General features: G+C 38.7%; 2 protein-coding genes and 1 pseudogene across 4 annotated transcripts; 1 reads left to right on the top strand and 2 right to left on the bottom strand.

Annotated features, from left to right (window-relative positions):
* Nucleotides 1-1,589: 1,589 nt before the first annotated feature.
* Nucleotides 1,590-10,236, bottom strand: LOC112456272 (NF-kappa-B inhibitor cactus-like). Its single transcript, XM_025018695.1, has 3 exons — nt 8,722-10,236; nt 7,275-7,627; nt 1,590-3,825 (listed from the first exon to the last, which is right to left on the bottom strand). The coding sequence occupies exons 1-3, from the start codon at nt 9,384-9,386 to the stop codon at nt 3,395-3,397; spliced, it is 1,449 nt and encodes a 482-aa protein (XP_024874463.1). The 5' UTR covers nt 9,387-10,236; the 3' UTR covers nt 1,590-3,394.
* LOC112456271 overlaps nt 10,106-25,602 on the top strand; it is a 16,338-nt pseudogene continuing 841 nt past the window's right edge.
* Nucleotides 17,738-20,710, bottom strand: LOC112456273 (DNA replication complex GINS protein PSF1-like). Of its 3 annotated transcripts, none has more exons than XM_025018699.1 (5): nt 20,549-20,710; nt 19,780-19,850; nt 19,651-19,715; nt 19,099-19,402; nt 17,738-18,748 (listed from the first exon to the last, which is right to left on the bottom strand). In XM_025018699.1, the coding sequence occupies exons 2-5, from the start codon at nt 19,846-19,848 to the stop codon at nt 18,605-18,607; spliced, it is 582 nt and encodes a 193-aa protein (XP_024874467.1). In that variant the 5' UTR covers nt 19,849-19,850; nt 20,549-20,710; the 3' UTR covers nt 17,738-18,604. The 3 variants fall into 3 exon arrangements, with proteins under 3 accessions (XP_024874467.1, XP_024874465.1, XP_024874464.1); XM_025018697.1 differs by having other exon boundaries at nt 18,605-18,748; nt 20,452-20,710; XM_025018696.1 differs by having other exon boundaries at nt 18,605-18,748; nt 19,780-19,851; nt 20,455-20,710.

Here is a 25,602-nt window from a genome sequence, read left to right as displayed (position 1 = left end):
GTATAAGAACGAGAGAACGTTCTTAATTATTATATGCGCTACTGAAGCCCAATAGCGTCTGCTGGGCCCTGCTGGCGCGCTTGCGCCTTTGTCTGCCTCCAACGCACGGTGCACGACGATGCCTTTTTAGCGGTACTACAAACGAGAGCGCGGAAGTAGGGGATGGGGAAAACCCATCGACCTCGGGCAGGGCCAAAGGCATCGTCGATATGCCTGCCACTTCCGCAATTTTCAGAATATCAAAATATATGCGCGCTCATCTCCGGAGAACCGGGATACATTTTTTTTGGCATCTCGACATTCAGATCCGATCCGTTATTAATCTCCCCCACAGAAATTTTTACAATCTTTGACGTCCGAACGCGTCACGTAAAAAATCGGCGTGCGTCGTCCGGAGCGTTATAAATTTTGTACGGAAAGGCAGGATGTGTAAAGGCAGGATGGAATTTCGCAAGACATTTCGCGCGTTATATTCCGGTTTACGTTATCGGGAGAATAACTCATTGTCAGCGAAAAAACCGCCGTTTCACCGCGGTACCTAAAATACCGGGAAATCTGTCGCGTACTTTCCCTCTTTCTCCGCGCGCGCGCGGGCTGGATTCTCCGAAAAGGGAGATAAGTCTACGAGCGTCTTGAAAATGCTTAGACCGTTACGCGCATCGGGAAAATAACGCTCGAAATAACACTCAACGGGATATCCTTGCTCTAGATTTTTACGTCGGTAGTTTAACCGTGTGTCGCGTCCAATGCCTCCGACAAACCCGTTACGTTTGTCACCGGTTGGGGAATTTAACATAATCTCTTTTAGATCTGAAGGAATCTCTGAGAAATGAAGGAAGAGGAAGACTTCTTTCTTTTTTCTAAGGTCACCCGCTCGAGAAGCTTCCGTGTTTTTAATCGTCCGTATTCTTCTCACTGGGATGACGCTCGCGCGGCTCTTCGCACGATGACATTTTCATTTTACGCATGCATGATCACGTGACATATGTCAATTAACGGGAAGAGCAACTGCCTAAGAGAGAAATCTCCGATTTTGAGATAATTCTCATAAGAAATCTCTGATCTTTCTGCTATATTCTTTGTAGGCACGGATTTGTCAACATGTCTAGCTTTGTTTTGTTATCGTGGCGTCAATACTTATTGTTAGCTCTTTATTTTGATGTTATTTTATCATCTATTTCCATTAGTTGATTAGTTCCATTAGCTTTCTACTTCATTAAATTAGTCTTTGTTTAAAATTGTTATATGCTGTTAAATCTATTTTTATATAGCAAAATACTTTTACGACATTATTATATTCTCTATAATAGCTATTCTATCTTTTGAATGTTAACATGTCTATAAAGTAAAAAATAAAAATGTTCCTTTAATCTAAGAGAATGAGAATCAAGTGCAGATTTTTTGCTCGTCGGGCGACTATTCAATTATTGATTGTCTTCTTTTTAAACCTTCCTATCGAAATAAAAAAGAGATTTCTCCCAAAGAAAAAAAAATAGTAAAGTGAAAAACAAAGTGTGTCTCTTTGTCTCTGCAGAAAGACTTTTATATCTATTACAGAAAGAAACAAAGAAGAAATGAAACGGGCTAGATTTTTTGTAATGTTTTTTTATTAAAAATAATTATAGCTTTTACTATACGAATATAACAATAATGATATATCGGCATCTTGTCATTGTTACTATTAATATTACCGCGACATAGTGATATACTTATAATTCTAACGGAAAATGTTTATATACACGAAGAGATGAAGTTGTATGTCGATGGAAGCAATTGCTATAAGAACATTGATCCGGTTAATGTTCATCGTTAATAAACATCGTTCTGAACCTTTCTTTTTTCGATACGTTGATATATAAATACATACATATACATCGTGTGCAGCTATCCGAGCTGCACGTATAAGAATGTGAATTTGATTATTTATCTCTGTTCTAATATGTATTCTGCTTCACGCACTGACTTCGCCTTTATCCTACGACTTATGACCTACGAGTCCCGGTCTACAATCGGTGCTTTAAGCCCTAAGCTCTAAACCCGAAGAAGAAATTGCCCAGTCACAGTCGAGTATTCTTCTTACATTCGACTGTGATTGATAATGTTTTTACGGATTAGGGCTTAAAGCACCTATTATCTTGTAAATCCTCTAGACCGGAACTTACAAGACCCTTCTTCACGAGTATTCATATCGTTGAACGCGGACACTGAACGTACTCTTCTATTTACATCATAAGATATCGAGTTAGATAAGCGCAAGTATTCCACTTTCGCGTCGTCACACGTTCCGGTGCTGCACGCACCTCCTTTCGCACTCGCAGACTCTCCGACAAACATCAAGAACACTCGCGTTAAAATATACATTTGTCCTTTGTATTATTTGTACAGCCTTTTTTTTGGAACACTCTTCACGTCTCTCGGGATGCTGCATGTCTATTCGCCGCGAAAGATTACTAGGGGAAAGACGAACGGCCGCTAAGACAACCCGCGTCTACGTGTCGTCGTAATCTTCGTTCGTAATTGAATGTTTCGTTAATCGCGTTTAAGTTCGTTTCTGAGATTTTCGATTCCCACGCGTTACTCCGTTACTCGTTCGTCGTTCGTCCCTCACACTGCTGCCGGTATCGGATTCGAAAAACGTATGCAGTCTATAATTGTATTACGACAGTAATACTCGGCGACTCAAGAGATATCTCTATAATCGCACATTACATATAATATACTTTGAAGCTAATCTCGAGAAATTCTACTCCTTATCTACTTAATCGGTAATTCTTTAATTTCTTTTACTACAGATCTTAATCCATCCAGCAGATTAAGATGACGTCATAAACGCTTCAAAACTACGCTGATTTCTCATTCGTGCATTATGTACATCGAGGCTATTATCGTCAACCGCAATTTTCGTTTTCTTCTAAATTTCAACAATTTTGTTTTAATTATTTGTTTCAATGAATTTAATTTATTAACACAACATCGTCCAGCGCGTCATCAAATTCAAGCCGCAAGTTAATTTCTGCGAAATGCTTTGTTTAATTTAATTTAATAAACCTAATTGTTCTTTCCAAGTAACAACTATTCGTTTAAATTTGTCACATTAATTAAGATAATATCGTAAACGCGTTGAAGCTTAAGATATACTTATTAAACATATATGGAAAATATAAAATATGAGATATGATTTTTATCTCTTTCTTGTCTGGAAAATTTTATTCAACGTAATTCTCTGATTGTATCAATTCGATTGATAAACTAAAATGACGTCACAGACATGACGTGATTCGAGATATGTTTCCCGTGCGTATACGCGCAGTACACAACGTATTTTTCCATCGTCTCATTCGATAATTATTTAGCGCCCAAGTTTATCGATGAATTAGAGATATCAATGGATACTTTAGACTGTCACTCCAACCGCGTTTTGCGTCTTGATGGCGGACAAGTAATCCGCCGTCCACGATGTTCTCATCGTCTCCTCATCTTCGCTGCTTTCAGAATTGCTGTCAGAATCCGGTTCCGACAGCGGTTCCGGATGTGCCCCGTGCCGTATCAGTTCCCTGCGTGCTCTCCTGCTGAACTCGCCCTTGATGTCTAGGGTCAACTGATAGGCCGTTCTCCTGCCATACGTTCGCTCGTCCAGACATAACGCGCGTTGGCATTCCGGCAATAGGAAATCAAACAACGGCCGGTGCTGGCGTTCCACCGCGAGATGAAGTGCCGTGTATCCCGCCAGGCCCTCCTTTGCCTTGAGATCGGCACCTAAACGCAACAGAAGTCGCACCAGATCCACGTATCCATTGGCGGCGGCCACGTGCAAGCACATCTCGCCTGAAACAAAAAAGCAATCGTGTCATATAATAAACATCCAACAACAACGTATTTTCCTATTAGAATTTAGAAGATTAGAGAGTCTCTATAAGTGATACCGAATCGAAAATTGATTTCAGAACCTAACATTGAGCGTGATAGCAGCCACTCTACATCTATCTATTCCTCTATTTTATTTCTCAACGGAAATTCATATTGCCGAATTCTTAACGTCAAGATTTAAACTTATTTCCCTGGGTTCTCCCTGACTGCATCCTCCCTGATGCAAGCCCGGGACGGAGGGGACGTGCATGCACGTTGGAATGATGCGACCGAGTCACATGTCTCAGACTCGCGAGATGAGATATAGATAGAACTAGGAAGACGCGGTGAATCATTGTCGTCGGAGGTTTGGCTGGAGTCCCGCGGTCCAAACTAGGCTCGCGCCGATCAAAGTGACTGCTAAAATTAACTGCACCACATTACCGGTCCGCATTGGCGGATTTTAATATGGCATAACTACGTGCATCGCACTGCGTCGATATCGCGCTCTCGAGCTTCTAACGACGGAAATAAACCCGAGCAGGTTGTCGCAAATATTCACGAGTATAGTCGCGTACAGAAGCATCATCGCTCTTCTTACTATGTCCCGTGCGGTCGATTGCGGCGACATTGAAAGAGTTAATGTGTCGGCAAGATTCTTAGCTTAGATCTAGGATGTCTTAAGGTGTCTAGACGATGTACGTTATAACGCGATGCAAAGAACTTCATTATAATTAAATCGTTACGCGACTACTTTAAATCTGGAGCACGGGAGGCGAGACTCCTGCAGTGTCATTAGGTCCTGACACGAAGAGGGGATCGATTTTTTAAGGGTGAAAGGCCGATGGAAGCCACTAACGTCGACGCCGCTGTGGGGTTTCCCGACCGCGCGAGCTCAGTCGAGGCGAGGCGGGGCGAGGCGAGGAGAGAATATCGCGCAGCACGCAAATAGTCCTGCAGGTATTTTTAAATATCGAAACCATCTGGCCATGCCCTCCTCCGTCTCGCGGCGTCGCGACGCGCCGCGCCGCGTAATGTAACGAGCGCCGCGCACGCAAGCATCGGGGAGCCACGCCGAATTCCATCGTACACGCGAAACATTCCGCTTCCGTTCGTCAGGCACGTTTCACAGGGTGCTCCTCCGTCGGCGGAATCATTAGGCAATCACGTAAAATCGTTTCTTCCCTCACGAGATGCGAGAAGCAACGTCCGTACCCCCGTCAATAAATCAAATCAAAATTGCTTATTCGTAAACAGTTTTATCTAATTTCAACTGAAATCGTTATCGCGCAATTCGGTCGTTTTATTATTCACTTCTTATTTTGCCGAATACTTATTCCACAAGTATCTTTTTCAATTTTGATCATTCAATTTGTTTTCAAAGAAAATAATAAGCGGACTTTAGAACGCGCGATTATTCCGAATGAATCAGTGATTTCTCGGTCACGGAATCCGTACTGAGAACTTAATTTATTACTCATAGATCCTTAATCGCAAATCTAGACGAATATCGAGTTATCTAGCGTCCGCGTAAAAGTGTCTAAATGGGCAATTTTATTCTTGACTTCGATTAATTCGATCACGAGCAATCCCACAAGCATAATTGGCCCCGCACGTGCGTTATCCGCGTCGTGCGAATCTGCGGCGGAATACACGCCGATGACGCTATACATGCGGGATTTCCAAGATTTTTAAAAAATCCAGAAACATTTCGAACGACCGCCGCCGGTCAGAGCAATTTTCTCCTCTCTCTCTCTTTCTTTTTTTTCTATCTTCCTCTCTGTGCTCTATCATAAGTCTCGTAGTCTCCAATTTAGGAAGAGGATAGCGACATATGTATAGAAGGGGGAATTCAGTGTCTCCTCGAATCCTCTTATATATTAAATCTTTTATCTAAAAACAGTCATATTGTGAATTATCATAAATATTAAAATTATTATTTTATTAATTAAATAATAATATTATTAACAATATTTATATTTAAACGATATCAAAATATTAATGAAAAAACATACTTGTTTTCAAAATTAGGAATTACATAACAAGTCATAACGAAATCTAGCTTAAAAAGTGTAATTTTGGTTCAAATTTTCTTGCGTCATACAGAGAAAAATTACTTATTTTTATAACAAAGCATAAGGCAAATGTAAAGTTTCAGGAAAAAATGTGTGCCATTACATCGATCCTTTTTCCTCCTATTCTCAAATGTTTTTAATTGTTTTTCGTAGTTAGCGTAATCACGCGAAATATTCTGACAAAACCCGCAGAATCGCGGTTTTATCGTGTAACTTTTTAGCCGAGGTCGAAGTATTGTTTATCTGAGCGCGAAATTTTCGTCACAGTGGCAGGAATTCCCCGAGTGAGGTATGCGCCGTTATCGATCGTAAGTGACCGCGTTATTATCATGAGCATCGAATAAATATGTTCATCGTCTGGAACAGTACTTAATGAGTCAATTGTCACGTGTAAATTTTGACGCAGAAGACGTGTCCACACCAGATATGCAAATCACGTTGTCCCCACCATCTACACTCGCAGTAGCAACAAGTATACATTAAGGATAATTCACAATCAGCCGACTATATTGGGTGTTCCGATTTTACGAGGTCAATGTTTTGTGATAAATTATTTGGTAAATTTTGTTCGTACAGTTTTTGCTTAGAGGAAACATATTATTTTTTTGCGCTTATCATTCCGATTTCCGACGTTAAATGTTTTTGTAATTAACTTTCACGCATTTCATTAAAGCTTGAAAGTTATTACGCAAAAAGTTTACTTTTATTTTTGATAAAATGTACATCACAGTAACATATGATCGTAGGACACTCGATATATAATAGCTATGCAATTTTTGAAATTTAAATTACTTCGATAAAAATTGCATAATCTTTTTTCAAAAGGAATGTATATTCTCGACGTTTCTGAGACGATGGAACTTCCAAACGTGAGCACGGAGAACAATATGACTCTCTCGATGAAATCATAGGAAACCCGGCGCAGTTCCACGTGTCCATGGATCGTAATATTACCGCTCACTATACGCGAGTCTTATGACTTATTCTACACGATAAAAGCAGGGATTTTCCGTTACCACCTCGGCGTTCTTTGTGTCACGGACGTGGATCATCTTTTCTCGCATTAAAACGTTACGGTGATTAGCGACAATTATATTGCAATCTTCCAAATAGCTGTCGTAACGGCAGGAGAAATCGTGGCTAGTAAAATATTATCTAAGGCCAATAATTCTCCATTGCACTTAATTAACATTTTGAACCTACGAACGTCGTTTTGCCGCAATAACTCCTTTTCAATTTCGCCTATTAATATACTACTCTTGTTCCTGGTGGCAATTATCCATCTCTTATCGCAACCTAACGATCGTTCCTCCCCAAAAACAAGAAAAAGACTGAAATCTATCAAGTACTTACCGCTATAATTACGTTGCTCCAAATTCTGAGGTAAGGCGGGTACCGTCTGTCCGGGCATTAGCTTATTCCTCTCCATCGGGGATAACGGGTCCGTGAGAGCCTTGGCGCAAGTGAAATCCCCGCTCATGCAGGCCAGGTGGAGAGCCGTGTTCCCGCGGAAATTCCTCAGAGACGGATCCGCGCCCGCTAAGACCAGTCGCCTGACGATCAGCGGCTGGTGTGTCAACACTGCCAGGTGCATGGGCGATTGCCAGTCGTCGTTCATGGTGTCCAATAGACACGGGTCCGGGGCCATCCTTATTAAACAGAGCGCAGCCTCCACGAAGCCCTGCACGATCGCGATGTGCAGTTGCCTGCACAGAGAAAAGAATATATGTTACATAAGAAGAGGAAGCAGTGGAGAGACCCGAGGCATCGTGGCACTTGTAGCCACGTATTATTATTTGTTAATCATTAACATCGGAGTATTTATTCGTTTATGTAGTTCTCAGAAGCATTTGTTGTTCCGTCTTCGGCACAAAATATTTTGCTCAATATCTCCTACGCCGCAAGTGTCGCACCTCTTCTCTTTTTTTATAAAACATGCGTCATTGTGCAATTTATCTTGTTATTTTGCTCATTTGAATTCCCGAAAGCCGATCTTTATCAAGAATGGAAACTCGTTTCATTGAAACGGTCAACGAGCCCGAGAGCCAGTCATCTCTACCACGTTAAACACATACGTTATAGGTCATGCCATTTACATGGACGTCAATGTCGATGTTGCGTGGTGTATTGGTATAATGATATTGATCAAATTGACGTATTCTACGCTCGTAAAAAAGGAAACGAAAAAAAATGCAGATCACGATAATGACGCGAGAGATGACGCTAAGATCCGATTCATCGGCGACGAAATCGACACATATAAATTTCAAATTTTGAACTTCTCGCCACGCGCGGCGACTCGCCAGGCTACGACTCGCTTTTCGAGTTATCTGCCTTCGATTACTTCCCGTCGGTATTCCCGACGCGTCGGAATCGCGCAATTAGCATAGCGCACACAGCACAACGCTTGACCCTGGACTCGTTGATCGCGGTCACAAACTCGCTCCGGCCGGCAATGAGCCGGTTAACAGGATCGCGGGCTAACGGGGTCCTCGATCTTAGTCGACGATAAACACCAGACGAGTAGTCGATATCGAAAACATTTGGCGCCGACGAAAAGAAGAGAATTACATTATGTAATTCGTTTCGATTATCCCGATGCATCGTCATTATTCGATGCTAAGCTTCTCTAATTTAACTCCAATGTACAAGGAGATTCAGGCGATCCCCCGTCCAGTTCGCGAGACGCGACGGATGCCTGAAGAAAAACAATGCCGACAGTATACGTCACTCGTACATCCGCTCCGGGATCAAAAGGGGTTAACAAACAAGATGAAAAAACTCGAGAAATTTCACTCACGTGTCACCGTCGTCATCTTGCGTGTAGTACAACTGCCACGCGGGTTCCTCGTTGCTCGTCGTCGCGCGTTTCTCATCATCGTTGCCGTCGTCCCGCGGTTCCTCGAACTCCACGTCGTCCTCATCATTCTGCGCGAGGCTCGCGCTGACGGGCAACAGCTCGGGCGCCGTCGGCTCGGCCTGGATCAGTTTGCCCTTGGCGGCGAGCGGGTTCAGGCTGACCTGCTTGAGGCTGAGCTGGCTCAGGGTCTCGGTGAGGTCGAGGTCCACGCCGCTGTCAATCGCCCTCATTGGCTCCTCATGGGCGATCGCCGCCGACGCTGCCGTTGACGACGATGATGATGATGATGAGGGTGCCGGTGTCGTTGCCTTGGCCGCCTGTCTCTCCTGCCTCTGCCCCTCCCCCTCCCCCCAGCGTCCCTCCTCCTCCTCTCGCTCCGGCGAATGCAGCAACCCCGAGTCGCCGCTGATCTCGCCGCTGAACTGCAGATTGGCGCCCGACAGGAATCCGGAGTCGACGTTGCCCGCCTCGTCCTCGTCGTACTTGCCGCCACCGTCGTCGTCGTGGTCGTTGTCGCACTTCCACCGCCGCTGCTGCTGCTTCTTGTCGTCCTCTGTAACACGTTCAGGCTCCATCTGGGTGCCTCTACTCGTGGGACGCCACATTTTTTTTTACTCTTCCCGAGTCGTAGACCTCAGGGGAGTCGGAGAGTCGCTTTCCGCGTTCTCGCGACCGCTCTCTCTCTCGCGGGGAAAACGGTACCGATCCTTTCTTCCTTTGACGGACGCTCTCTCGTTGGAGATCGTTAAATACCTGGGTCCGCGAATCGGCGAAGAAGAAAGGAGTGACGGGGCGAGATTCTAACGGGTGGCGCCTGAGAAACTCGTTCGTCGTTCGCACTCTCCGGAGTATCCCTGCTTTTCGATCGTGCGGTGCGACTCCTCGTTAACCGCGACCTCCGGCTTCCTCGCGTGTGACCTTCGTTACCGCGCGTCGCGATTCGTATCCTCGCGATTCTCGATTAACGCGCTCTCGTTCGACTTCCGTACACCGGTCTCGAGTCCCCGACGTTCTCTCTCGCTCGTTCGCTCCCGTCGACGCGTATATTCGGCGCGATCCTCCCCCTCCTCCTCCTCCTCCCGCTCCGTTTCCTTCCACGGAACAGCTGTGCCCCGCAGACTTTGGTCTTTCCCCACCCCCCGTCGTTCGTCTCAATCTCTCTCTCTCTCTCTTTCGCGCGCGATGGCGCCTCGCTCGCTCGCGTGCTCTCGCACGTCCGACTTTCTACCTCGTTCTACTTCGTCCCGCGCCTTTCACCGCGCCACAAAAAAAACCTTCTCGAACTTCGGCTGGAGCTAGTGGAGCTTTCTTCCTATCGCCGTCGGGGAAACTGAATAACTGATGGCGAGCGGTCGCCTCCTCGTTCGATCGTACGACGCGTCTTCGTGGCCGCGCGAACACGAACGTACGTAACCCTATCGTCTCGTAATCTCAGAACGAACTGATCGCGAATATCGTGATGATGGAGAGAGAGAGTCGCGTTGTTGGCAAACAGGCAGCGTCTCGCGCGTGCGCGACGTGACGAGTCCGCAGGGACGTGCATAGAGTTTCCTTTTCTTTGTGATCGAAATTTGGATCTTTTTCCTCTCTCTCTCTCTCTTGCCTCCTCGATGTTCATATTTTAAATGCGGAAGATGTAACTTAATGAAAGTGTAAACTTACAAGGGACAATACTCGCGGCCAACAAATGGGGCGTAACGGAGAAAATCAGTTTTCCAGTTTTTCCGGAAACGGTAGATATATAAGTTCGCCGATAAATCTATCGTTTCCGGAAAAACCGGATATCGCGTTCCGCATGAAGCGATTATGGGTTCGTAGGTTATTTGATTTTGTACATTTTGTACATTTTGTACTCTCTTAATAACAAATTAAGTTAGCTGATTCTTTGATGCGATCGAGAGGGGATTCGACAGTACCTCCATTTACCCGCGCTAGACGCTTCCTTGGGACCGCGCTCGGACGCGCGCATGCGCGAGGAAGATGGCCGATTCGGCGAGGCTCTCGCGCGATGTGGAGCGTATGGCGGTAATTCCTGAGTGAACGGAGTAGGGGCGGAAAAACCCATCAACCTCGGGCAGGGCTAGCCGCGTGGTTGTATGCCGTGTAACCGATGCGATACGACTCTCGTTTTATAGATAAGGCGCCACCGAAGTCGCGGAGAAATCGACTCGCGCGACGATATGTTTCATGTGAAAAACTTTACGTCGAGCGTCGAGTTTCTATGAAAATTTGAATTTCGTGGGACTTGAGAGATTTTCTTGTATTTCATTCATTGCCGTAATAATATGAACAATAACATCGTAAACAATGTCGCCTATTTGAAAAATATTTGTCTCAGAGGAGAAAAGGAAATGCGTCTAAACTCTGATCAACTCTTTTATTGTCTTTTTTAAAACGCGCTTATAATCGGATCAGATAGAGTCAAGATAGCGTCAAACACTCCAGGTATTTAAAGGGAATATCCGCTGAGTGTTTGCGGTTGCGTGAATTTCTTCTGTCTTTTACGACACAGGTTTTTACCACAGATAAAACAGACTTAAAGGAAAATCCGATATAATGGGACATTCCGTTTACAATTCGCGTGAGAAACGTAGGAAAATACTGGCGTATTGAGCCTTAACGTTGGATTAATTATATTTTAAGGGTGGTATTTAATTCGTAACTCGATTTTGTATTTAAGATCGTCTTAAGTACTCAGCAAATTACATATGCAACTTACAATGCTATAGTGTTAAGTATTGTATCTACATTGTTGAGTAGGAAATTATAACTAGCATGCAAGTTGCATGTTACTTAATTGGTATTTACTAAGTATGATCCCGAAATGATTATTTCGTTGGTTCTGGATAAAGTTTAAAATTAACTAACAAAAGACCATCAGCGAACGATTTTACAATTAAATATAAGATCGAATTAGGAATACCACAGTGTAACTAACAATTTATAACAGAAAGTAATTTTGTTATAAATAATACTAATAAAAAGCTTTTCTATAGCTTCGCTAAAGCTTCAATACAAGCTTCAAGAAAGCTCATTTCTCTCTACTCCATCGCGATTTTACGGATAAACCGAGAGAACTTGTCGAAATCCACTATTAACCATCGCAATTAATTAATTTGCAAAAACGAATGAGAAATATACAAAAATACTAATAAGCTATAGTATGTGCTACATTTATTGTTCCAATAAAACCGCGGCTGTGTTTTAAATACCGATAAAAAATCGGCTCGCAGTTTACTGAGTTTGGAAAAAGTATACAAAATTCACGCAATATCATTATTAGGCTACCAAGATTAAATCAGGACCGTAAATGCCATTTTTTTCTTAAAATTGATTAAATACCAATTTATTAAATTCCCTCCTCCGATTGTACCTGATGGAAGATTGTACCTTCAATCGCAGGTTTAAGAAAAGGGGTAGTATAGTAGTAGCGGACTGTCGAGGAGTTTCGTGAAATCCGGGATTATAAATACTCTTATTATTTCCTTAGAATCATTTTTACGAGACGTATCGGGAGGCTCGTCCTCGCTCGAAATTGCGAACGTGCGTGAACTCTTACGTAACAATATTTTCCATCGCGTGCCTGCGCGCGCGCAGGCATGTTATCATCACCGACACTTTTTTCCCTTCGTAGTAATTCGCTTTTATGCGTAAATGTTGTTATCGCCTGTTGCGATTGCGGCGAAATACACAAGATTAATCGGAGGGTTCTCATTGAGGGGACACGGAGCGACAATGGAAGCTCTTATGGAACTTTTGCAAAAGAATATATACGTGTTGGCGGTGTAGGCGACACCCCTTATTTCGACTTTCCTCTAGATGAAACATTTGTCGCCTTCATGATCTTGTAATGCTTTGAGTACGCCTGTATATCCGGGCGTTATCTCACAAATTAGATTATAAGGCTATCAAGTACAAAGTGCCGCAATTTCGTATCGATCGAGCTTTGGCTCTTCGTTCCCAGAATAAACGGACATTTGAAGGAGATTCTTTTAATTCTTTCACGCGATAAATTTTTCTCCAATATTTCCGTCTCTTTTTGGGAGAAAATCTATCGTAGAAGAAATTTTTCAGAGACTGGACCGGAGACTGACGCTATACGATGTAAATCTTCCCGTAAAAGAGAATCGTTCAAAGAAATATAACAATTAACAAGAGGAGCAAAGTGAAATTCAAAGTGCTTAGATGAAAGAAGCTTGTATAAAACATTTACTTAAACAAATAATCGAGTGGATTATATGCTAAAAATAATGTTAATTTAACTAAAGTTAGAGTGGAAATAATATTGTTTTAAATAATAAATTGTTAAAATAATAAATTTTGACATATATAGTATTTAAAAATGATATATAACTTAAGGTGTTGATTTAAATTTCATCCTTTAATATCCAACAGTGTATTACTAATCAATTTACAACTGTAATCATTGAACCTTTGTAATCGTGATCAGATCAATGATAAAAAGAGAAATTAAACTACAATTAGATAGAGAGAAGTGCCATTTTCAGTCGGACTTGGACCTTGGTGGCCATAATAATAATATGCTTGTGCGAATCTTGTATTATACTTCTCCCACACAATTCGGCGAACTTGCGCGCTGATTACTTATCAGTCTTGTGTGTGTGAACCACAGTTTTTCAATTTTTTTTTTGTTAAAGCAATAAATCCACATACTTGGACCGATTTAGCTTGATGTTAACAAACATCCTATTTAAACCACTGTAGAAATCAAACTAATTTAGCGATATATACGATTTTGCGCGCTCGCGCAAACGTACGGTACCTTCATCTCAGATTCCCGGAGATTTATCTTATAGATGGGCGAACCCGCACTACGCATGATTTATCGATTGATGGGACTTTCTACGTTTGCCGCCACACGTGATGGAGTATACTTTCTTCGCGGCTTCTCCCGGGAAGAGCGAAATCGCGAACTCACCGGAAATTCCAGCGGCATTTCCTATCCGAAACGGCCTCACGACGATGCACGGCGGTAAACGTATCGCGGTCGTTTACTGTACGTACCGGGAAATCGATTCACTGCCGCCGCCGCTGCCGCAGCCGCCGCCACCAAATGTGGCCTCGATATGCGTACAAAAGAGTCCACCACCACAGAGATTCCACATGGGTTTTCCCGTATTATACGAGCCACGCGTTAGAATTTTAGACAATGGAACGTTCGTTGCCACTTTCAGGTCACAACCCAAACAAACGCGTCCTCCTTTCTTTCACTCCTAATACTTTCTCGAATTGTTTAAATCTTGATGATGTATGTATGTACATTGGCGAAACCAGTCATAAGCAATTACTAATAAAATTCTTTGTTAAATAATTGTTCTTGAATATCTGTGCGTTAGATCTGTAGTACACTGTTAAATATTAAAGGATAAAGCCACACACCTTGAATAACATTTTGTTTGTTTTTAACTATTGTGTATGTCGAAATTTATTATTTTAATACAAAATAGTATCTATTATTTTAACTTTATTGGTTTAGTTAAATTAACGACATATTGAATGGGAACAGTGGCGGCCTATAGGAATGGATAAAAATGACTCAAATTAAGTAATTTAACACTACAAATTTAACAGTATAAATAAAAAGTGATGCAATTTTCTCGAAAAATGTTGTATGTCCTCGATTTATCAAAAAATCTGAAGCAAATTTTGTCTCAGCAAAGATATTGACAGAATCATTTGCAATCTTCGTATTCACAATTAATATTCAGATTATCTTGTATAAGGAACAAGCCCATCATTTCCACAATCGCTCATAATTCAGAAATTATTAACGCTTCAACTCCTTCGAGGAACGGGGGAATCGGTCGCGAACACACGAGCAATTAAATCGAGAACGTAACTCTGTAGTCGAATCAAGATGCGATAGTATCATCATATGGAATTTATTATCGTTTAACATCACTATGCATTACAGAGACATTAAATAGGATAAAATAACAGTAGATAATTAATTATAGGGACAAAGGTGAAGATTTTTTTGATTTTAAGAGCGACCTTGTTAGACAGGTAGACCTCGCCGACGCCGCGACGTCAATGCCCTGATTATCTGGGAAAAACCTACGATAACGATAGAAAATGTGTAAATAATTGACACTGTTTGCTCAGCGGAATTGACGTGGCATTGCGAGGTCTTAACAGTTACTACATAAGCTCTTATCCTTAGAAGTACAGTTTTTTCCGAGATTTTTTTAAGCTTATTTACAAGTAAAACCAAGAGATGCACGATAAAACGATTTCTATTTAGTTAACGACACATTACGAAACTTTTCAGAATCCTTGCATAAATGAGCAATTAGAGTAGCTCTCGATTAGAGACACGTTGAGGAACAGAATATTTTTAAATCAAAATTCGTCTTTTAACAAAGTAGAATAAACATGGATCTAAAACGTGGATAAACAATTAAAATCACAAAAAGACTCAATCATAAAATATATTTACCCGAAAACATTAATACTTTAATCTAGAAATTCAGGCGTTAATTTAATTCTGAATAATTAAATTAGTACTTTAATATATGAAATTTATACATGCCCCAAATATTTCTTAAATTCATGTTTTAAGGCATTGATGATTCTGCGTGTACACAGCGCAAAAAAACCCAGCAAATTTGCATAGCCGTACATAAAAAATATGTACATATATCCGAAGTTATAAATATCTTAGCGCATGAATTGTACTCATATGAGGACATATTCGGGGCACATATGCTTTCTATTGAATATTCATGCATCGTGACTGTTGGTTATTTTTTTGAGAAACGGCAATGCCGTGTCAAAGCAGCTAGAATTAATGTTTCATTGTTTGACATATATCGATATTTGAATAATTTCAAAATTAATCAAACGTCGCGTAAGGAATTCTTTGTTTATGCATAAGGAGTTAGATTACAAATCATTAAAAATATATAAAAGAAAAAAAGTTAATTGCACGTATATACATCCGCTCGTATTTATCTTGAATTGTATCTTTATACCTTATTGTCTATACACAAACTAATTATTTTCTATTTGAATATTATTTCTATTATTTTTATTGAATAATTCTATTCATTATTACATAACAATATTATAATAATTTTTTTATATAATAATAATAATAATCATAATGTTTTTTAAACAATCAACGCTATATGCGCGAATACTTAGACCAGAAGCATACGCCATTAATGCGCCCCTCTCTATGCGAATCCATGTATTAAGACATTTATGACCGATATTATTATTATTGTCGAATGATATTATTTGTCTTATTTTGTGATATCGCAAACTTATAGCACGGTTATCTCGATCTTGGAAAATAACAGTACTTATGTTGTTTACAAGAGACCCGATCAATGTCGCGATTATACGTAAGGAGAAAGAATTAAAAAGGTAGATCGAGTCTTTAAGTTCACGCCGCGCGACAGTTAAACACCACCATTATTTGACCGACACAACTAAACGGGAAATTGGGGAAGTACGCTGACTCAAGAGTGTACGGACGACATCATTTCTCCAGCATTTTTGAGCTACAGCTCATATACAGTATCCTTTTCCGATGTATTCTTTTTGAGACACGTCCCTGAACTTTCTACAGCAAAACTTTCCAACTCGCTGCTAATCATTAATGCAAGTAAAGATTTGCGAGAAGAAAGTGATAAAAGTCATACTTATCAACATTTTCGTTTAGACTTTGACTTTTACAAATCAAATTAAGTATACAACTTTATTTTGTTCAAGAAACTATAAATGATGAGTTAGGGGAGGGTAATTTTGAGGTGCGAGGCACAATTAAACGTTATAAATTTTGATTCTGTAGGTGTAACTATAAGCGAATATTTTCTTCGATAGGTAAACAGCGATTAATAATGTTTACAACAGAGAATAAATAAGTATTAATATTTTTGGTCAGAAAAATGTATTCTTCCGAATTATTGTGTAGATGCCGAATTATTTAACGATGAAGAGCGAAGTGCTGTTATTTGTAATACGGTAACTAGGAAGAAATTATTTCTGTAGAGTCAAAATTTAAGAGAGAGAGAGAGAGAGAGAGAGAGAGAGAGAGAGAGAGAGAGAGAGAGAGAGAGAGAGAGAATGTCCCTCCCTCTCCGCTATAATAAGTAACTCTAATAGAAGAGAAAATTATACGGAGCATGCAAGATCATTTTTACAAGTGCATCAGAAAACGTTTGTGTTAAATTAAAAACACAGTCTTAATGCTGCGAAAATAAATCATATGACGCACGTTATTGCATTTTGCGCGATGCTGCTTTGCTGAAGTGATAAATAAACATTCGAGAAAATCACATTCTTGCGATTGTATCTTGATACATTTATCCCATACGTATAAACATTTATTCCATATCGACTAGGCTTGATGATGTAAAAAAAGAATCTTGTCAAAGTATTATATTTTTATCTGATATATAAAAAATCTATTTTGCTTTTATGAATAATCAATATTTACCAAGGAACAAAATAAGAGAATTACTTTTTTCTCTTATGAATGCTTTCGCCAATGGACAAACTGAATTAAGCAAGCTGATCTGACATATATAGTCTCTTCTATACAGGTCAACTTTCTTAGTGACAACTCTCTGATTCTCTGACTACAACGTACCTGTCAATTCTGTCATTACCAGATACCGGCCAACAGCATGCCAAGTCGAATTTACAGCACGCCGAAGTTTTTACGGTGCTGCGGACGTGCAAGATACACCGATGTCTTCTTCATTGGTTCACTGCAAAAGATTGCGGATTGCTGATGCCTTCTCTCCGTTATACCTCGTAATCAGAAGGAAAAACTAGGAAACGATGATTGTGCGAGGTAGATGTCGACTGCCGCCGGTCTTTACCGAGGAAAAACTGCCGCTTGTAAGCTATTAGTGACACGTATGCATATATTGTATTCGTATGCCGTTAACTTAAGAACTGCTTCAGGTGTTCTGTTCTCTGAGCCGTGTGAGCTGTATTTTAAGAACCTCGGTAAAAGAGAAGGAGAAGGCAAATAGATAAAAGGAAAGAAAGAACATGTGTCTTTACTTTACTCTAGAAGAAGATTTATTGATGGGATAAAGAAGAGTTATTATCACAAATACTGAGGGTATATATATATCAGCTATGTGTTTTAATCTCTTGGGTAAATATTGTTCCGTTGCTGCTTGATATATTATACAGTGACCTAATTTCTCGCTATTATCGGTGCTTAAATCCCTATAAAAATGTTCTAATAATAATAATGGTAATAATTTGAAGTAAACACCTGAGAGTCAAGCTTCTGCAATATACATTTGAATTGTTACATTCTCTAATTAATTACAAATAGATTTCATTTTAAATAATGGTTCAGATATAAAGATGTGTAATAAAAAATTAAAAAGTTGCAATGATAAAATCAGTTCTAAAGTCCTCAATATTTAACATTAAGTGTTCATACTTAAATGGTAAAATTATATGTATTGTTATTATTGTGGCATGTTAATCTGTATATCGTATTCAGAGTATATGCGGTAATAATACAGCTTGTTTATTCGAGACTAAAAAGTAAAAAAATGGAAAAAATGAGGAAAGGACGAACTAGAGATATGGAAGTACTAAAGAAAAATATAAAATTCACATTTGCATTTCATATTTTGCATTAAAAAAATGTATGTTCTATTTCTTCAATATGATGATGGTATATACATATACATATATTATTTTATATATAAAGAAAAAATCTTTAACGTTGAAATGCATAAGGCAGCGATATGTGCACAAAAGCACACACAATATAAAAGAAATGATGGAAATAAGGAGACTCTTTTTTTTTATCATGCAATTATCATGCATTATGATGCTCGAGTATGCCTTGTCTGATAAGCGGCTCGCACGTAGCCCTTGGTAACAGATGATATGTATTCTTTTTGAGTGTAATGACCTCGCCGTCATCAAGTTCTAGCTTGCCGAAGTCACTTAAACACTTCACCTAGAAGAAAAAGTCGTCTAATTACTAATATCATTTAATTATTACCAGTGTAATACATATGTAACACATAAAATCCATATAGAAATTTATGTGATGCACATATATTACGTATTCAAAAGCTTGTTTTTTCTCTAAATCATTCCTAAATTTAAAAAATCTTTTAAAATAAAAATACATGTTCATAATACATTTTATATCCATAATTTATAACACATAGGTAAAAATACTTATACAACAAGCACATATAGAGCAAGAAGCAGGAAGATTGTAAATTCAACTGAAAGTGAGAAAAATGTTCTCGCACGATTCTGTCAAATCTGTATCATTATATACAAATGAAAAACATTTACCTCGACATAAAGCGTCTTTGGAGGGCTCATGTTCACAGTCAGATTTAATCCGTGATCGTCACCTATCGATCTCATGTAGGTGGCCAGAGATTTGTTGTAGTTTTGAAACCACTGCACCTCCGCATTCAGCAAGTTGACGGTTATCTCGGTCGGCAGGATGCTGCCCAATTCCCAGCGCATCTGCCGTAATCGTCTGATCCGGTGGTACAGATACGCCAGCACGCATCTTTTGTTCCTAAGCAGAGCCGTATGGCGGAAATGCACTGACGGTAATAACGCGCTGTTCCCGTTCTGTATGGCGTTGCTGAAACATTCGCGGAAAGTCTGAAACATTTAACGGAAAGCGGAGAAAACTTATTAAAATCAACATTCAATTCTGGCTAATAAAACACAGTTTTTGCTGCTGTCAAGACAGCTGAATGTTATTTCGTTAAATTACACTGTTACCACGTGTGGCATTATTTATACATAATATTTTATATTTGATTTCTCATATTAATTTTTAACAGTTGTAAAGTAACTTTCAAAAATGCCATGTAATGTATAATGTACCTGTCCGTCAGATTGGCCTCATAAAGCGTTTGCATCTCTTCAAAAACTTGTCGCATTACTTGTTCCTGCAAATAAAAAAAAAACTTTTATGACTGTATTTACAAGAATAATGATATTTGTAATACTTACGTTAAACGGTCGAATATCTTCATGCATATCAAGCTCAGTTACGAGCTTAATAGCTTCTTTGCAAAACATGTCTGTGAAACAGAAACATATTTATTATAAAATTTATGTTCGCTGCTGTTTAACATTTCGATTTCTCGACTTTGAGCCCTCTTTGTTTACGTAAAAAGACACGCTCAATTATTTGATTATTATTAATTTACAAGGGATTTTAAGCGAACAATACAAAACAGTATTGTTATATATAAAAAAATATTAAAAAATTAGACAATTATTACGTATATGTGTTATCTATAGGTATAGTTAAAGCGAAAGATTCATTTATTTGCAAATATTAAGTTCGATTTAGTTATTATATAGATATAGATATAAATAAATATATATATATTTTTTTTAAATCAAAAGGTAAACTCTTGTTAGACTACAAATGTGTCGAAATTTGAATATCAATCGCATTATCACGTGATCAGTTGCTCACGCGTATTTACAACAAACGTCACTGTCCGTGACAGAAACATAACCTCCAAAATTGCAAATTCGGTTACCGCGTATATTCCAAACAGCGCATTACATTTGATCAAAGAGAGTTTTAATCTAATTAAAATTTTGTTTAATATGAGCTAGTAAGTCCAGTAATCCTTCGCTGCTTTCAAGATCGAAAATATAAACGGTTACCGCGTAATTCGACAAGTGGCGATGCAGAGAAACGACGATCGCAATTCGACGACCTTCCGAGTGTTGTTACAAAGCACAATATTCTCGTGAAACTTACTCGAAATTAATTGGTAAATAAATCAAGGTCCGAGGTACTTTGAGATGTGTACGTGCTCCGAAATGTGTACATGCTATACGATATATATTTGGCGGTATTTTAAATGTATACCAATGCCATCTGACGAGAGTGATGATCACATCATGAATTCAAATCGACTATGGTAACCAATGTTTAATTTTTCGAAAAAGTCTTATAAGAATTTCCAAGAGCATTTTCGATGTTATCGTTTAGACAACTTTCAATTGTTATGCTAATGTAACATATCTTAATTATTAAAATTAATAAATTTTCACATATGTATCTCGTTTTAAAAGAGTCTCGTTTTATTGCTTAAAATAAAAATAATTATTATATGCAAACGCGTGCAGGCATTTTTCTATTTATTAAAAAAAAAAAAAAATTACTACGCAATTATTTTTCATAATCATGCTGCAGAGACATTTCTATTTAGAACGATTCAAATCTTATTTTTCCTTGTTAATTAAAAGATATAAATTTAAATCTTACAATTAATGTTTAAAATTTGCGAAGAAACTTTGTATGGACCTCCAGGAGCATTTTCAACATTATCATTAAGCTCAATTGTTATAATGTTAATTTTTCAGTCATTAAAATTAATTAATACTTGTCATATGTAACTCGTATTTACTTATTATATGCAAACGCGTGCAGGTATCTTTCTATTTATTATTTGGAAGAAAAGATTCACCAACTATTTTTCATAAATATGTAACAGAGAGTACTCCGCTGATTTTTCAGGACTCATATATATGTGCATATCAAGCTGTGGAAACTAACAATAAATCCGGCGCTAAGCGAGCCCTAACTATATAATCGTTACGTGGCAACCAAGAAACGGGTGGAAATCAACAAAGATCGTGACTACTTATTGATGTGTAAGTCGTGCTTTAATTGTTGGACCGAGCATCGTTCTAATTGTCAAGGAAGAATCGGTCGTAGCACGCAATCGATTTCCAGCGAGGCTCTTTAAACGCGATGCAGCGAGACATTCCATCGAAACCCTCGACCAGTGAAATTGAACTTTGATTTTCGTTCCAAAGGTCGAATTGTTGCTTTTAGAAATGTGCATTTTTAAAGAGAAGAGTGTCAATGAGACAACTCTGTCCTTGGCTGCTTAGCATCGATTGTGGTAGCTTATTATACGAATGAATTCGGGTTAAAGATTAATCCTTTCGTGCGCTTTGGGGGTCGAGTCGGAACGACACCGCCGTGTGCCCCCTGTAATTTTCTTGTCGTATATACAACTTTAGCTAGTAATCATATCCGTTATTATGATTCGTTATTTAGATACATAATACAGTACAGTAGCTTACAAAAATATAATATTTTTTAATACGTAATATTCCTATATTTCTTTAATACTATAATTATGCATTATTTTGCTCACACCTCGCCATATATGAGCTTTTCAAAAACCAAACTGATCAATCGTGTAAAACAAAAAGTAGACAAAATTGATGAAGCTACAAACTAATTATATGTACTTTGGTAAAATTAAGAAATGTATGAAAAATAAAGTTAATCAGTTTGACTTCTGTGAGGCTCATATAGAATATATAGAAATCACAAAACAAAATTTGTCTACGTTTTTGTAAAATGAAATCATTATATAACATATCTAATATAGCTAAAAAAATTTATTTTTATATTTTAACGATTTAATTATTGAATAAAATGGTTGACTGTGATTACTAAAAAAATTCTGCTTCTATTTTAAAGAAGACAATAAAAGAATATTAAATCGATGGATTTCGCGAACCTTGCTGAAAATCTCGAGACATTAATGTCGTTCTTTCTTGAGGAACGACTTCCTTTCTTACAGCATATTCGGGTTAATGTCTCATGACAGGCGATTATGTACAAGAACTTCGCGGGAACCCCCGGATTTCCTGCACCGTAATTACCTGTGCGTGTATTTGTATCATGAGCTCGTTAATCATTATATTATATCGCGTGCCTACCATGTCGCCGATGTCCCCGTGTAGCCGAAAGGAAGCCCCGAAAGCCAAGCCTATGCACACAGAAAATATACGCGATTAATGCAGTACTTCTCTCCACCTCGCCGAAGATACTTCAATTATTTCGAAATCGAAATTCTCGCTTTTCTCGCTTTTCTCGCGAAGAAAATTGGCGTCTGTGATTGTGACCGGCGAGATCGGCACCTTAGCTTCCATGATGTTGCGCGGGGGTAAAAGGGTACAGCGCGAATAGAGTGTTAAAAAAAAAACATGATAATTTTATATAATTGCAATTACGAAATTACGACAATACCAAACAACTTTTATAGAAATGTGGATGATACAAAGAGATATCTGAGAGACGTTTTCAATAATTTTCAGACTTTTTTTTTACATTTAAATTTCGTCGAACAATGTTATTGCGACGGCAAAGACCGTTGATTGACAAATTGTGAGGAATATAGTTAATTAATTGATTTTTGTCTTAGGGTGGAGCGAAGACGACGAGAAGAATGGCGAAGAAAGCGGCACCCGCGGCATTGCAGACGGAAGTTCTTAATGACGAGGAATGGGCGAAGGTACTGAAACGGAAGGGTCTAGTAGGCGAGTAATTTTTACGAATTATACAGTAATTCCGTGATTAGACAATTAGAGCGTTATAAAAAGATATTTTCGATGCAATGTTGTTATTCAGTAGTGGACGTGTACTCAGATTGGAGTGGTCCTTGCACAGGCATGGTGAGCATTCTGAAGAAGCTGAAGATGGAGATCGGAGGCGACGCATTAAGTTATGCTACGGTAATTGCCACAAAAACCAATATATAGAAAGGATTATTATTAAATATCATAAGAATAAGTAAGAGTAATAAATAATGAACAGGAAAGTCCAGATATAGAAGTATTATTTATCTACATAGAATAATACAAAAATAATATGTAGAGAAGTAGCATATTTGTTCTACTTATTCATGGAAATTATTTTTCATATTGAATTGATCTTCAATATTTAAATATATTAGTAAGAGCGCTTCTGTTTCATCATATTTAGGCAAGTTGTGATCGTGTTACCGACTTGAAGAGGTTTCAAGGAAAAAGCGAGCCCACGTGGATGTTTATTCACGTAAGTATTCGTGCTGCATATAGAAATAATTATTGCAGTTGAGAATTCGGTTCTTTCGCAGGAAGGCCGAATGATAAATTTAATGTTCGGAGCGCATTGTCCGCAATTCGTAAAAATGCTGATGATCGAGCTCGAAAGGGTTCAAAAGGGCGACGAGCACGAGTAAGTTGAAATGATTGATGACGCTGTTCGCGTGAAAGTTTGTATCTCACTATTTTTAGCCGGTTATAATTTAAAATCCGATGGTATCTCGACATTTTATTTAAGGATAAGTCCGCCTCGTATCGATTAAAAAATCCATTTGTGAAGTATTAGTCGAAGTCGGGCATTTTATAACTATAGTTGTACAATTTGCTACATTTTGTAGAATATAAATTTCTATTACTTTGGAATTAAAAAAAAATATAAATCTACTTTTTTGTTTAACTGCGCTGCACACTCTGTGTAATCTCATCGCGAGACACGTTAATTGTCCTTGACAAAGATAATTATATTTCACTATTGACTTATTCTGCGGAATCGCAAGATTTGCATGGATTTGCATGGATAGACAAGACCATGAGCTGTATGGTCTTATCCGTAGCAGAGTCGTATATCGGCGCTCGACTTATGTGAAATTGCAAGAATTGTTTTTAATGCAAATTTTAATACGTGTTTAGAATGAAGCATGTTGCTTCCTCTATGATCTCATCGTAGAAAAATTATCTGATGATTAGTATTTCACGTAGGGATCTCGCGCCGTTCCTCGCGCAGAGAGTTTAAAACAGTTTAGGCTCTTTGTTGGGTCGGTCGCTCTGTGAAATATTTAAGAGAAGATGGGAACAGACAGACGCTATTGTTCATCGATGATGCATTATCTTCGCGATCGAGAACTTGGATTTCTAAACGTGCTTCCTCACAATTTGACACGGTGTCTTAAACATTTTAATATATATGACAAATCTATTATTTTGTAGATTTAGATGTTTTTTTAAGTTTTTTAGGGTTTCTCTTTTTTTTTGTTTAAAATGTAGATTCTCCATGGATGTTTTCGAAAAAAGTCCGGAAGAAGTAGTACGACTGAAAATTCAAGAAGAAGCGAAAATAGCTAAAGAAACAGCAAGGAAATCTCGAAAAGGTAATATATTGTCATACTAAACACTTGAACTTTTTTTAATTACTCCTGAGACAAAAGTTCGAACATGTAAAATTAATATGAATTAAATTGGAAATTGCATGGAGCTACATTTATTGTTTAATGCAATAACAACAAAATTGTTATGCAGTGGCTGAAGCTAAAGCGAGATACGAGGCGGAGATGCTGCATCTGACTACGTCGTTATGCAATGAGACTTGTCTGCTGCTGTTTCCCTGGATATTCAAGGACGAGGAGGGACGAAGAAGAGATAAGAGGTCGAGTCCACCGTATGTGGAACTAATCGAGGAATTGCTACCGGAGAATTACATAGTGGAACAAGAGATACGCAAACGAATGAACGAGGAACTGCTCCAGAAAATGCTCGATGAGGTATTGTAACTTCCTTTATTGTAACAGAGACTCGTATCAATATTGGTAAAAATTTATCACGCTCCATTTTCTTTAACGTGCAGTCCACGTATAGCTTCTCGGAAAACAGCAAGCAATTGCTTTTCGACGGCAAATGTATGTTTATGCGATTGAAGATTGTTGAGGGAAAAAAGAATCTTGACGTTCATAATCATCTGTGCAACATCCTGTTCAATGAATCGACGTTACCGGAGTCGGAAGATTGTTTGAATGAAGATTGGTACGCAATGTATACTTTTAATATAGTTTGACACATCCAAATAGTTATAGTTTGGTGCACACAAATTGGTAATATAAATAAATAACTGATGTTATAATATTATCCTGCAATCAAAGTAATGCTGACAGTAATATTAATGACAATTGGTAGCAACGTAATTAGTTTTAATTGTCATTAAAATAAATC

Source organism: Temnothorax curvispinosus, unplaced genomic scaffold (assembly GCF_003070985.1).
Source record: "Temnothorax curvispinosus isolate PA1 unplaced genomic scaffold, ASM307098v1 QBEX01006721.1, whole genome shotgun sequence".
In the NCBI taxonomy this organism is placed as follows: Eukaryota; Metazoa; Arthropoda; class Insecta; order Hymenoptera; family Formicidae; genus Temnothorax; species Temnothorax curvispinosus.
This window is presented reverse-complemented; position numbering and strand designations above follow the sequence as displayed.